The sequence below is a fragment of the Triturus cristatus genome, chromosome 7 (genome assembly GCF_964204655.1).
Source record: "Triturus cristatus chromosome 7, aTriCri1.1, whole genome shotgun sequence".
NCBI lineage: Eukaryota > Metazoa > Chordata > Amphibia > Caudata > Salamandridae > Triturus > Triturus cristatus.
This window is the reverse complement of record NC_140590.1, coordinates 930266167-930280642: the sequence shown is the minus strand read 5'-3', so window position 1 is coordinate 930280642 and position 14476 is coordinate 930266167. Positions and strand designations below refer to the sequence as shown.

Genomic DNA, 14476 nt, shown 5'->3' with positions numbered 1-14476 from the left:
GTGATAAGTACTTTGCAGTAAATATACAGTTGAAATACATTCTGCATTGTAATGGTATATGCACTTTGTTTTGACTTACAGTATTGTTGCAGAGAAATGCAAAGCTTTGTGAATACAGTACATAGACTTGAATAAGCTTTTCAGTAAAATACCAGGTAAGTTACTTTTTAGAATACTTCTTACTCAGTGTAGTATACCTGGATACTACATTGGGACATTTCTTGTAAACGGGTAAGTAAAAGCGTTTTTCTAAAATAGTACAATTTGAAAGAATTTCTGTAGGTTTTCAATCTCCACACTTAAACTTTTCCAAGAAAAACAACCCATGTCCTCCTATGGAGGAGTTATCGGTTTTAGGGTAAGTATTTGGTAGTGTGAGTTAAGGTTTTGGGGGTAGACTCGGGTCCCCAAGGGTCAGGGATGCACTCTCGTTACACTCTCAGCGGCACTAGGGCGGCCGGGTGCAGGGTGCTGTTTCTACGTCTGGCGCCTTGTTTGAAATGGAGAGCCTCTGGTTTGCATAGGTAATGTAGCCGTAGGGACGAAGGTCTTCTGCGTGCGACCACCAGTCCGAGAGATAAGTTGGGATGTTGGGGGTTGGTTAGGCACCGTCGGTTGGCCACTGAAGGCCGTGGGCGTCTGGTGCAGCGGTGCCTTTTAGCGTCAGATCTTCTTACCAGCTCCTGGTCGCGGTTGGGGGGACCTTCCGGATTTAGGCTGCAGGCGTCTGCTGGAGGTTTGAGGCAGGTCAGGGGTCGCCGGATCTCGAGTCAGGATCGCTGGGGTACCTCCTCGTGGTTTTTTCCCGCTCGGGCTGTGGACGGCAGGTGCAGAGTGCCGCGAATTCTCGGTGTCCAGCCGGAACAAATCCGGTATTCACGGGAGACAGTCTTTGTGGTTGAAGGCAGGCAGGTCCTCCGGGTTTTCGATGTTGCTGGCTGCAGGACACACCGGGATTTCGCAGGAGCAGGTTCGAGGGGGGACAGGCCGGTAGGGCTGGGGCCAAGTCAGTGGGCGTCTTCCTCTTGTTGGCTTTGGCACGGCTGTTCGGTCCTTCTTCTTTTCTTGTAGTTTCTTCTGGTATGAGGAAGCAAGGTTCAGGGTGGCCCTAAATACTAGATTTAGGGGCGTTACAGGTGGGTAAAAAGGTTGGGACCACAGGGTCCCTTCCCTGGGGTGTGTACACACCCAGTTATGCCACCCTCCAGGGGGAGGGAGGCATAAGCCTTTCCCTGGTTGATGCAAGATGTCGGGGACTGAGAGTTTTGCTTCACTTCGCCTCCCCCACCTGTGGGGTGGAGTTGGCAGAGGTGGGGCACACCTCTCTTCCTCACATGTTTTTCCCGCTGGTTCTCCTGCCCAAAGTGGGGTGAGAACAAGCGGGACTATTTGCTGAAAGCAGCAAGTGGCCTGGGGAAGCTTACAATAGCGGCAAGCCTTTGAAGCTTCCCCTTCATGAACCCTACCCATCCTGGGGGAGGAGGCTTGGCACCTTGTCCCAGGATGTGCATTGTTTCTGGCCTCAAGAGCAGCAGGCTCTCCACCCAGGGGTCCAGAAACATGTCAGGTGGTGGCAGCTGAAAGCAGCCACCCAGCCTGGACACTAGTGGTAGGTTAGTTTTCAGGGGGCATCTCTAAGATGCCCTCTGTGTACATGTTTCATTAAATCCCACAATTGCATCCGTGTGGGCTTTATGTGCTTAGAAGTTTGATACCAAACTCCTCAGTTTTCAGTGTAGCCATTATGGTGCTGTGGAGTTCGTACAAACTCCCAGCACCATATACTCTTAATGGCAGCACTGCACTTACAATATCTAAGAATGGACTTCGACACTGTGGGCGTACAGGGCTCATGCACCTGTACACTCACCACTGGTATAGTGCACCCAGCTACAGGGGTGGCTGACCTATGCCAGGGCAGTGGGTTTTAGGCATGGCACACAAGGATGTGTTAAAGACACTGAAAATCCTGAGGTCTAAAATGGCAAAGAAGGAAGGTGGTGTGTGAAAAGAGGAACAGAAGCCTAATGTACGTGGTGAAAGGGCAAGCCCTTAGGAACGTAGTCATTCACTCACCCCGGGTAACAAACCCCATCACATGGGATTTTCATCCCAAAGAAAAATCTCAAACTCTCAGGGGGCCGCAGGCCCCTCTACGAGAGGTAAGAGCTTAACAATGTTTGTGTTTTGCACTGAAAAGTGGACTAAATCCACAAATGAACTGGGTGTGAGTGGGGGGTGCAGTGCTGATGAAATAATAGTGCAATAGGAGTGTGTTAAAACTAGTTATGGGACGGCAAGGAAGAATCTCTTGGACACCGCCGTACCGATGCTAGATTAAAAGGAGTGAAGGCCCCACTAATTCAATGTAATCAATGGAGCAATGTATAAGATAGTGGTCAACATGTTTCAGCCGTGGCGCCTAACTAGGCTCGGCTTTCATCAGGACCTGGTTAGCTACTGCAAAAATGAAAAAATAACGTATCAAAGGATACAGAGGGCACCCTCAAGTTGCTTGTAGGGTGTACGTCTCCTCAATGATTCAAACATCACCTAAACAAAAAAAGACTCAGTGTAAGAATGTTGGTCACAATTGCTCAGTAGTAACAGGTGTGAATGTATAGACTAAAAGCAAGCACCACTCACCCGTGTAAACTGGGTGGGAAATTGACCTCCACCTGGCAACCGCTCAGGAAGGAACACCGCTCTGAAAAAAAGATGTAAGACTACTGAAGAATGGGGTGCTTACATGTCCTGAGCGAGTGTGAAAAATGTGAGTAGGTCATCTAACAACGAGGGAGACTGACAAAATCGGCGTGTGCACAGAATGCTAATAGATGCAAAGATCAACGTTTGCCAACAGGATAGACCGGTGTTGGAAACGTGACATATCCTGTTGAATCGGTCTGAGCAGTAAGAAGTTAAAAATACTGTATATTTGTAAATCAATGTCAGGAAGTATGCCCAAACATTTCGCTAGAAGGTGGGGGAATGGTCGCCTTCATAAAAATATAAAAAGGAATGAAAAGAGGGACGTGTGTGCCCAGCGTCAGAAATCCTACCTCTCCGTCGGGGAACCGGGCTGGAATGAGCCTGCAGCCGGAGGTCCCACGGGGTTGGACGGAGACGGATTAAGAAAAGATGTGTCAGCAGTTATAGGCCAATCGGGGGACAGGTTACTCATACTGTGAGGAGGGAGAACCAATCTGAAGTACTGAGCCACCCGTGTGGCAGTAACCAAGGAAACCAGTATGCAGCTGACGGGTTACGCTGTCAAAAAATCAAAGGTATGCGCGCCACGGTTAATTGGGGAAAAAGTGGTTGCGCTCCTTAACAAGGTATGTGGATTGAAAGCAGGAATCTAGGAATCAGAGGCGTAACAATGCCTGGAAGACGCAGGGAGAAACATGATGGGCAAAATCAAAATAAACACATGCTGAGTAATCCATGCGTAGATGCACTAGTTGAAACGGCGCTAGCTCTCAAAGCGCGAATCGCTCCGTGGGTATGGACTCACACAGATAGGTGTGAACTGATGTAAAGACATAGGTTCAAACAGCGCGGTCGAAGCTAGTTGGGAGTGCACTAGGTTCGCCGGGAAGTAAATGACAAGTAAAATTAAACGCTGTCGATAAATTGGGCAAGACAGACGAAGACTGTCTGTATAGAAGGCAAGTGTAGTTGGTGTTTGACATAAGCCTGTCGAAGTGCGTGCCAGTATACGGTAGCCCAGCAGAGCAACCGCAGGGGATGTGTATAGTAACAATAAGTTAATAAATATGTTTGATGGGAGATACCCACAAACACAGTGTGAAGCATGGGTCAGATGGTGAGCTCAAGCCATGTATATTACAAGGATAGCCAAGGAATATCGTCGTTCAGTCCCTGAACGTGTGTCTTCAGTTTATACACTCACGTTTGAATAGAAAAGAAGAGCTATCTGTAAGATGTGGTGGTATGTAGGGTTTGTCAAGGACTGTCCAGTGTAGGTCATTAGGAGCATGATTGACCTCTAAAAAGTGGTTGGTGAGTTTGGTAGAGGAACGACCACACCGTATCGTGCTTTTGTGTTCCAAAATACGAGTTTTAATGCGACGGGTGGTCATTCCAATGTATCTCAGCCCGCATGGGCAGGTTATCAGGTAGATCAAATTTGAGCTATTGCAATTACTGTGGCTTCTAAGAGTCCACGGTCTGCCAGTGCCAATGTCAATCTCTTTGGTCACAGAGGTGTGGCTGCATGTCGCACAAGAACCACATGGATAGTGGCCCACAACTGGAGGGAGACCCCACAGAGTTTTTTGGGTGCATGTTTGGTTAGTGCGTGGGCGAGTGTGTACCAACTGGTCTCTGATGTTACTGCTGCGTTTGAACGCAAAGAGGGGTCTAGGCAGCCCTACATCGCCTATGTTCAGAATCTTCCAGTTAGATAAAATGATTTTTTTGAGTTGGTTGGAAAATTGACAATAGGTGTGCACGCAAGTGAGTCTGTTCTCAGATGTCTTGGGGACCTTAGGTGCTAGAAGAGTCTCGCGATTGTTATTCGCGGCGCGTTTGGACGCTTTGCGGATCAAATGTTTGGGATAGTCTCTGGCCAATAATTGTTTAGATAGATTACTAGCATGTTCCTTATACTTGTCAGTGGAGGAACAGTTCCTTTTGAGGCGCAGAAACTGGCCAAAGGGCAGATTGTCTCGCAAAGCCCGTGGGTGAAAGCTATCATACTTCAAAAGAGCGTTCACCGCCATGGGTTTCTTGTATAGCTCAGTACTCAAGCGACCATCAGACGGGGATATCAAAATGTCAAGGAATGGTAGCTGAGTCTTAGAGTACTCACAGGAGCAACATGTGCTGAGTACCAACAATCCATACAGAAACCAAATCAAGATATGGAAGAGGTACATAGACGACGTGTTCGTACTTTGGCAGGGACCTCTTTCCTCACTTTTGGCTTTTAAGAACTGGCTCAATAACTGTGACCCCCTTTCTGAATTTCACCTGTGAGTACTCTAAGACTCAGCTACCATTCCTTGACATTTTGATATCCCCGTCTGATGGTCGCTTGAGTACTGAGCTATACAAGAAACCCATGGCGGTGAACGCTCTTTTGAAGTATGATAGCTTTCACCCACGGGCTTTGCGAGACAATCTGCCCTTTGGCCAGTTTCTGCGCCTCAAAAGGAACTGTTCCTCCACTGACAAGTATAAGGAACATGCTAGTAATCTATCTAAACAATTATTGGCCAGAGACTATCCCAAACATTTGATCCGCAGAGCGTCCAAACGCGCCGCGAATAACAATCGCGAGACTCTTCTAGCACCTAAGGTACCCAAGACATCTGAGAACAGACTCACTTGCGTGCACACCTATTGTCAATTTTCCAACCAACTCAAAAAAATCATTTTATCTAACTGGAAGATTCTGAACATAGGCGATGTAGGGCTGCCTAGACCCCTCTTTGCGTTCAAACGCAGCAGTAACATCAGAGACCAGTTGGTACACACTCGCCCACGCACTAACCAAACATGCACCCAACAAACTCTGTGGGGTCTCCCTCCAGTTGTGGGCCACTATCCATGTGGTTCTTGTGCGGCATGCAGCCACACCTCTGTGACCAAAGAGATTGACATTGGCACTGGCAGACCGTGGACTCTTAGAAGCCACAGTAATTGCAATAGCTCAAATTTGATCTACCTGATAACCTGCCCATGCGGGCTGAGATACATTGAAATGACCACCCGTCGCATTAAAACTCGTATTTTGGAACACAAAAGCACGATACGGTGTGGTCGTTCCTCTACCAAACTCACCAACCACTTTTTAGAGGTCAATCATGCTCCTAATGACCTACACTGGACAGTCCTTGACAAACCCTACATACCACCACATCTTACAGATAGCTCTTCTTTTCTATTCAAACGTGAGCAAAGGTGGGTGTATAAACTGAAGACACACGTTCAGGGACTGAACGACGATATTCCTTGGCTATCCTTGTAATATACATGGCTTGAGCTCACCATCTGACCCATGCTTCACACTGTGTTCGTGGGTATCTCCCATCAAACATATTTATTAGCTTATTGTTACTATACACATCCCCTGCGGTTGCTCTGCTGGGCTACCGTATACTGGCACGCACTTCGACAGGCTTATGTCAAACACCAACTACACTTGCCTTCTATACAGACAGTCTTCGTCTGTCTTGCCCAATTTATCGACAGCGTTTAATTTTACTTGTCATTTACTTCCCGGCGAACCTAGTGCACTCCCAACTAGCTTCGACCGCGCTGTTTGAACCTATGTCTTTACATCAGTTCACACCTATCTGTGTGAGTCCATACCCACGGAGCGATTCGCGCTTTGAGAGCTAGCGCCGTTTCAACTAGTGCATCTACGCATGGATTACTCAGCATGTGTTTATTTTGATTTTGCCCATCATGTTTCTCCCTGCGTCTTCCAGGCATTGTTACGCCCCTGATTCCTAGATTCCTGCTTTCAATCCACATACCTTGTTAAGGAGCGCAACCACCTTTTCCCCAATTAACCGTGGCGCGCATACCTTTGATTTTTTGACAGCGTAACCCGTAACCCGTCAGCTGCATACTGGTTTCCTTGGTTACTGCCACACGGGTGGCTCAGTACTTCCGATTGGTTCTCCCTCCTCACAGTATGAGTAACCTGTCCCCCGATTGGCCTATAACTGCTGACACATCTTTTCTTAATCCGTCTCCGTCCAACCCCGCGGGACCTCCGGCTGCAGGCTCATTCCAGCCCGGTTCCCCGACGGAGAGGTAGGATTTCTGACGCTGGGCACACACCGTCCCTCTTTTCATTCCTTTTTATATTTTTATGAAGGCGACCATTCCCCCACCTTCTAGCGATATGTTTGGGCATACTTCCTGACATTGATTTACAAATATACAGTATTTTTACCTTCTTACTGCTCAGACCGATTCAACAGGATATGTCACGTTTCCAACACCGGTCTATCCTGTTGGCAAACGTTGATCTTTGCATCTATTAGCATTCTGTGCACACGCCGATTTTGTCAGTCTCCCTCGTTGTTAGATGACCTACTCACATTTTTCACACTCGCTCATGACATGTAAGCACCCCATTCTTCAGTAGTCTTACATCTTTTTTTCAGAGCGGTGTTCCTTCCTGAGCGGTTGCCAGGTGGAGGTCAATTTCCCACCCAGTTTACACGGGTGAGTGGTGCTTGCTTTTAGTCTATACATTCACACCTGTTACTACTGAGCAATTGTGACCAACATTCTTACACTGAGTCTTTTTTTGTTTAGGTGATGTTTGAATCATTGAGGAGACGTACACCCTACAAGCAACTTGAGGGTGCCCTCTGTATCCTTTGATACGTTATTTTTCCATTTTTGCAGTAGCTAACCAGGTCCTGATGAAAGCCGAGCCTAGTTAGGCGCCACGGCTGAAACATGTTGACCACTATCTTATACATTGCTCCATTGATTACATTGAATTAGTGGGGCCTTCACTCCTTTTAATCTAGCATCGGTACGGCGGTGTCCAAGAGATTCTTCCTTGCCGTCCCGTAACTAGTTTTAACACACTCCTATTGCACTATTATTTCATCAGCACTGCACCCCCCACTCACACCCAGTTCATTTGTGGATTTAGTCCACTTTTCAGTGCAAAACACAAACCTTGTTAAGCTCTTACCTCTCGTAGAGGGGCCTGCGGCCCCATGAGAGTTTGAGATTTTTCTTTGGGATGAAAATCCCATGTGATGGGGTTTGTTACCCGGGGTGAGTGAATGACTACGTTCCTAAGGGCTTGCCCTTTCACCACGTACATTAGGCTTCTGTTCCTCTTTTCACACACCACCTTCCTTCTTTGCCATTTTAGACCTCAGGATTTTCAGTGTCTTTAGTACTTTGTTTGGGGATTCAATCCTGTGCGGTCTTTAAATATGTTCCCTCTGACCCTCCGGTATCTAACCGTTTTGTGACTAGACACAAGGATGTGTGCCATATCGACCCTTCACTTTGTTCTGCACCAAAACACGCTGCCTGCAAAGGCAGTGTGAGTGTCAAGGTACAGGACAATGTAAGGGTGGCACAATAAGTGATGCAGCCTTTAGAGGCCTTCTCTGGTCACAGTGCCCTGGGTACCTGTGGTACCATTTACCAGGGTATGACCTGCGGCCAGAGATGCCAATCGGGTTTAGGCTTCAATGCAGTTTTAGGGAAAGAAAATAGGCCCTGGGAACCTGATTATCAGGACCCCAGGGCATAATCGGTCAAAGCACATCAGCAATTCAGCAAAAAGTGGGGTCAAACACTTTCTCACAGAGTCGCACAATGCCACCTGCCGGCGTGCAGAAGCACTGCTGTTGAAATTCTCCTATCCTATCGTGCGCCTAGGGTTCTAAAGATGAGAAATCTATGAAAGCGCATTACTGTAAGTAAATTGTTCATTTGCATCTTTTAGATCTTTGACTGACTACATTACATTGAGATTATGCTACTTAACCAAAAGATAAAAAATCCTTTTTTCTTTTTCTATATAAAATTGCGAGTGCTATAATTTAAAATTTACCACTATTCAGCAGCTTTGCAACACTTATTACAAACATTACCTGCCTGGTATCATTTTTACTGGTTTCTCCTCCACTGTGCTAAGGGAATCTTTTTTTAATAGCAAATTTCATTAATTGTATTAATTTGCGACACTCAAGAGAACCACCTGTAAGGAGAGAAACTGAGCTGGGCTTGTGATGTAAACATTTTTTAAGTGCCTGTTGAAAGATTATCCTTATTGTCAGTAGGCTATTTCAGATTCTGTAAATCTATTAATTTCTAAATATTTGTTTTCCGCAGAGTATGGGATGTAAATACAGGAGAGGTTCTCAATACACTGATTCACCATAACGAAGCTGTACTTCATTTGCGATTCTGTAACGGTTTAATGGTAACCTGTTCAAAAGACCGATCTATTGCTGTTTGGGATATGGCTTCTCCCACTGACATTACTCTTCGGCGTGTCCTAGTTGGTCATCGTGCAGCAGTTAATGTTGTGGATTTTGATGACAAGTATATTGTATCTGCATCTGGTGACAGAACTATTAAAGTAAGTTCATGTTGTAATATGCTACAATTTCGCTGTTCAGATTTGGATATTGTTTTACCACTGGTGCTGTTGCCTTTTTCTTACTATGTTGTATGGTCGTTTTTTTCCTTATATTTTTTTTATTTTGCTGTACTAATTGGGCATAATATATCTTTAATTGCATGTTAACTTATTCTTACTTGTAGGTCAGGGAAGCAGACTATAATGTGTTTTTGAAAGTGAATTGAGTCTTTATAAGGAAACGATCTCCTCTTGCCCTGTGGTTTCTTGCAGCCCATTAAAATGTTTGAGTCACTTTACCTTTAAAAAAAACTTAACCCAGAGTATAGTTTAGTTATGCTAGCAAGGAGAGCGGTTGTGTTTTCTTTTTTGGCGTCTAGTTTTCCATAATGAGATTCTCGGATATAAACCACTTTAAGGTGTGTCTAGAGAAGAACGGTTTTTAAATCGGTCTCAGCAATTTGCCAAATCAGTCTATGTTTGACAGAGATCGCTACTCTAGCAGCAGTGCCTATATGGAGTAACAAAGTAGTCAGGGGTGCTCGGGTACCTAGATTTTACAAGCCAGAGAAAATCAGAACGTTAAAAAAAAAAAAAACTTGGAAACTGCATGATCCCCCTCATGCTCAGCAGGTAGTTTGTTGCTTTACTTTTTCTCATCAAAAGGCTTTGTTTCTGAGCAAAACATTTTTGCAGTCCCAACATTCAACCTTGTGTAGCCTATTTTCAGCAATGTAGGCGCAGTGTTTTGGTTACTAAAACCGTTTCTCTCCTGGTCCGTTTGCCTGCTCTTTGATAGGGGTCTTTTCTGTTTTGAGGATATGTCTAAGAAGGACAAAGATAACTTGTACTAGGTGTACCTTCCAAATTATCAGAACATTAAGGACAGAAACATCTGTCAGAAGATGGTGCAGAAAACGGTATCAGAAAGCCTGCTTGCTTTAGTGCCAGCTTGGTAGAGCTCAGAAATGGTCCTTTTAATAATAAATGGATAGGGTGTGGTGGGTTATTCCCTCTCCTTTTCCCAAGGAAAGATCAGCGACAATTTGATGGATGACATGATTTATTTAATTTAAGCAACTGGAAATTGCATAGGCTTCTTGGTCCTGGGTTGCTAGTGATCCGGTACAGAGAGGACCTAGCTTGAGAGTTCGGGTTGGATTGTTCCCATTGGAGCACAGTCAAGACTGATTTCCATATTACTGGCTCCAAACAGAGGAGGCAGAATGTGCAAAACAACAATGGACTGAGATGCGGCCCTGAGTAATTACCAGTGACTGAGATTAATTCAAGCATCCCTTTATCATTTTTTTTTTTATACTCATTGAAAATACCAATTCACAACTCCAAAGCCTCTTTTGAAACAGTCTCACTGTTGCTCAGTCAATTTTAAGTCCCTCGACCTTTTACAATTAGCATTCCTTAATGCTCAGTTACTGTACTCTTCGCTCTATCAAGAAAACTACACTAAGGTCATTCACTTAAATCTATTTTTAGCCACAACTTCAAGAGTGTTTTGTTAAGTCAGTCCCAAGGTCATGCATGTGGGTCCAAGCCCTGTCAACTCCTGTATCCCTCACAGAGCTCTCAACGGAGGCGCTCCCACTTACTTCAAGCTTTGGAAGAATCCACTTTTGCTAGACACAGCACCAGATACTCAGGAGCAGCACAACTGCGACACCTGCAACCCAGATACCTGCACCAGTCTATTCTTCCACTTCAGCATGAGAAATGCAGGTCCACAAGAAATGTAATACATAAATGAGCAAGGATAAGGCAGGTTCTCACTTACTAAGCACCTCGGGCGTCTGAGGAAATTCACACCATTTACATAAGCCAGGAGACTTAACGGGCCCTATCGGGAATCTAAATTAGAGCTAGCTAATTCTGTTCTTCAGTCTCCAGATATACCGCGACTGGATGAACAGCAACCACCTCAAGTTAAATCCAGAGAAAACAGAAGTGATCCTCACAGAAGGCTCATTGAACCCCTGGAGCCCCCACTTCTGGCCTAAAGAACTGGGACAGCCCCCCGTCCCCTCTACATCTGCAAAAACCTTGGGTGTCATAATTAATAAAGACCTCACCATGGAAAACCAAATTGGCTCCGTGATCTCAACATGTTGCTTCCAACTGTGGAAAATAAGAAAAATCAGTAGGTTCCTCACTCAGGAAGCAAAAACACAGTTCTAGCTATGGTGATATCCCACATCGATTATGCCAACTCTCTTTACCTTTGCATCGCGGCCTAACTCACCCACCACCTTCAAATGGTTCAAAACCAGGTGGCCAGACTGAACTTTCAAGAAAACAGGCGTCAACATATCACTCCTCTTCTTAAGACTACATTGGCTTCCAATACCCCAGAGATGCGCCTTTAAGGTAGGATGCATCATCTTCAAATCGCTGAATAGTAAAAGCCCAAAATTCATCAACAGTTTGATCAACAGATACACTCCTACCCGCAACCTACGATCTGCCCACATGCACCTCCTGAGCACTCCATCTTTCAGGCTAAAACGCGCTGGGGTGGACAAGGTTTGCCACCCTAGGCCCTAAACTCTGGAACTCTCTGCCACTTGAGATCAGATCCTGCACAAACCTCATGAACTTCCGCAAATTGCTAAAAACTTGGCTATTTAAACAGGCATACTAGTGTCATCTAGTCTAACACCTTCAGAGCAGCGCCAAGAAACCAACCTGGTGTACGTGCGCTATACAAATAAAGATCAACATAACCTAACATAACATCATTCCATCAAATACATCTTCGATACTATTGCAGTAGCTGTGATATGGTAAAAAGAAGTATGGTCCAGAGGATCAATATTGATACCCTTATTTTAGCAGTCCACACTTACATTGTCTAGAGGTTTGTACATCACCTTTATTTTTAAAGCTTTCAAATCAAACTATCCCAACACTGCAGTCTTTATAAAGATCCAATAGAAATAACCGCTCATACACATTGTCCGGTTCAGTTGGCATAGTCTATACACATGGACATCTATACATTTCCGTCATGGGTCCATCATGGTTTACAGGGATATCGATCAGCCGGTTTAACATCTCTGTCCACTCCAATTTTAATCTGAGTTCTCATGTAAGGTCCCACTCTGAAATAGCCCCACACCACTTCCCAACCTGGGTCCCCTCTGACAGCCATTGTATTAGTATTGCGTTTCACCAGCAGGTGGCCCAGGGTTGCGTATTTGTGTAAGATTTCCCTTTTTTTGGTTGAGGGGCAACACTCTGGCATTAGTGTATCTTTAGTAGTAAGGTTACTTTTGTTGCCTGTTTGAGCAGAGTCCCCACCTTCTCTACAGGATACCACCAGTGTATTAAACATCCAGACAATTTGCAGGAAGGAGGCTTCCAATTCTTAAATTTTGGGCAGTGCCACAGTCTAATGGAGTACATCCAATGAATTATTTCAGGGGCGAGATGCGTGCATTGTAGATAATTAAAATGTCATCTTGAATCTAGGGTTGCTGGCCACCATTTGAACCTGTGTACAGGCCCTATTCCATCCTGCATCCATCAGGGGGACCACAATTCCCTGTCCTAGGCCAACCGCGCCCTCAGAGGCATGGGTGGTCTATCCCCTTTTTGCACCTTATAAATGCATGAAACAAGTCCCCTCCCTAGTGCTTAATTTAAGCAGGTGGTTTTTGGTGCTCTGCACTGGCACTTAGTTGTCTGCACCGCAACTTGTGGCAGTCTGCCACAAGGTGGCGCTGTCTGAGATGACCACAAGGAGTGGAGTGGAGGAGTGGAGTGGACGGTGCGCTGTCCCTGTATTTGCTTCGTCCTCCATATAGGCCATAACGTGACACCGATGCCTCAGATTCATGCGGGCACTGTGGCCTGGAATGTACCCAGATTAGTACTCATGTACAAGTGTCCTCATTTTGGCTAAGAGGCTAGTGCAGTGGTCTTCATACTTTTTAATGCCGCACCCCCATGTAAAAAAAAAAAAAACTCTGGGCCCTTCAATTTCTCCCAATTCAGTTAAATTGGCAATTATTAAATATGTCTAACCATATTTAAACATTGCAGTTAAGTTCCGTTACCCCTTTTACATATGCTCTTAGTTAGATATAAATGACAAACTATATTCGTGATGGCCCATTACAAAGTGAGTTTCTGCCGCTCATTTTTTAGGAATTAAAACAAAGCATGATGCTTCTCTTGCCAGAGCATGGCACCCCCTTGGGATCACTTGAACCCGCACACCAGTAGGAAGACCTCTGGTCTAGTGTCTATTTTCACGAGCACTTTTTTTTTTATCCACGTTTTGGCATGCACAAGGTCCTATATGAGGCAAGTTCAATCGTATCCTTGTCTGGTTTTGGTGGCAATCAGACTGCCTCCCAAGTTGTTTCAGGCAGGGTTTTTGGTAGCCTTCTTGATAAGCCTCTGATAATCTGTGTGCTAGCAGGTCAGCATAAGTCTGATAAAATTCTGATGGAAATCTGTCCCCAGCTGCCGCCATCCTGTGTGCGCCAGCTCATCTATGGCAGCCAACACTTATTCCTGAGATATCTCCAGTCCCGCCCTATTTAGTTGGGGTACTCTCTGTATCTGTAGGCTGTCCAGGAGTTTGTCATTCTGTAATGCCTCCCTCCCCCAGTAGTCTGCTAGCATTTTGTATGTTCACCTGTGTCACTTCATCACCTGTTTTGTTCAGCGAACTTATCTGGCACTGTCTCCCGTTTTAAGAAACTGTCCAACAAACAACCAGACTTATCCCCCTACCTGTGCAGTTTCTGCCAGGATTCCGTCAATGTATGTTTGTCTAGGGTGTCCCATGTCTCCTCTGTCAGTGCTAATTTCTAGGAAGATACTCGCTGCGTTGTCTACACTCTCCTGGATCTAGTCTGCTCTGAGTACATTTTGCTTTTCGGATGCATTGTTTGCCAGACAGTAATGCACCCCAGTTTTACAGTTATTTCTGATAATGCGGAGGTCATTCCTGGCTTTGCGGGGTGTCTAGGAGAGTGTCTATTGTGATCCCCATCTGAAATGTAGTTGAAATTTCCTGTCCTGATGAGATGGAGGTGAGTGTATGGCATAATGAGTTCCAGAAGTGTCCAATAAAAGGTTTTGTCACCAATATTTGGATTTAACAGACCTATTTTTACCCCATTCAAAAACCAGCGCAGAGTCACAAACCTACTCTCCACATCTGCGTGACTGTACCTATGCTGAAAGGGGACCACTGGGCCATCTATATCGTGACCACTTGTTCATATGAGAGAGTACGTTAAAGAAAACATCTGCCCCCATGCTTCTTTCAACTAATTGTTTTGTAGCGTTTCTGAAGACTAGGGCCCCTCCACTATCTCTATTCACTACTTTACTACTAATACA

The 14476-nt window shown here is 45.3% G+C and overlaps 1 protein-coding gene across 2 annotated transcripts in view; it reads left to right on the top strand.

Moving 5' to 3' along the window:
• The window catches only part of FBXW11 (F-box and WD repeat domain containing 11), a 540498-nt gene that overhangs the window by 373476 nt on the left and 152546 nt on the right, over window positions 1-14476 (top strand). For both annotated transcript variants that reach the window (XM_085617878.1, XM_085617877.1), the window contains exon 8: window positions 8854-9103. In XM_085617878.1, coding sequence (XP_085474004.1) covers window positions 8854-9103 — 250 coding nt within the window. The remainder of the gene's footprint in view (window positions 1-8853; window positions 9104-14476) is intronic.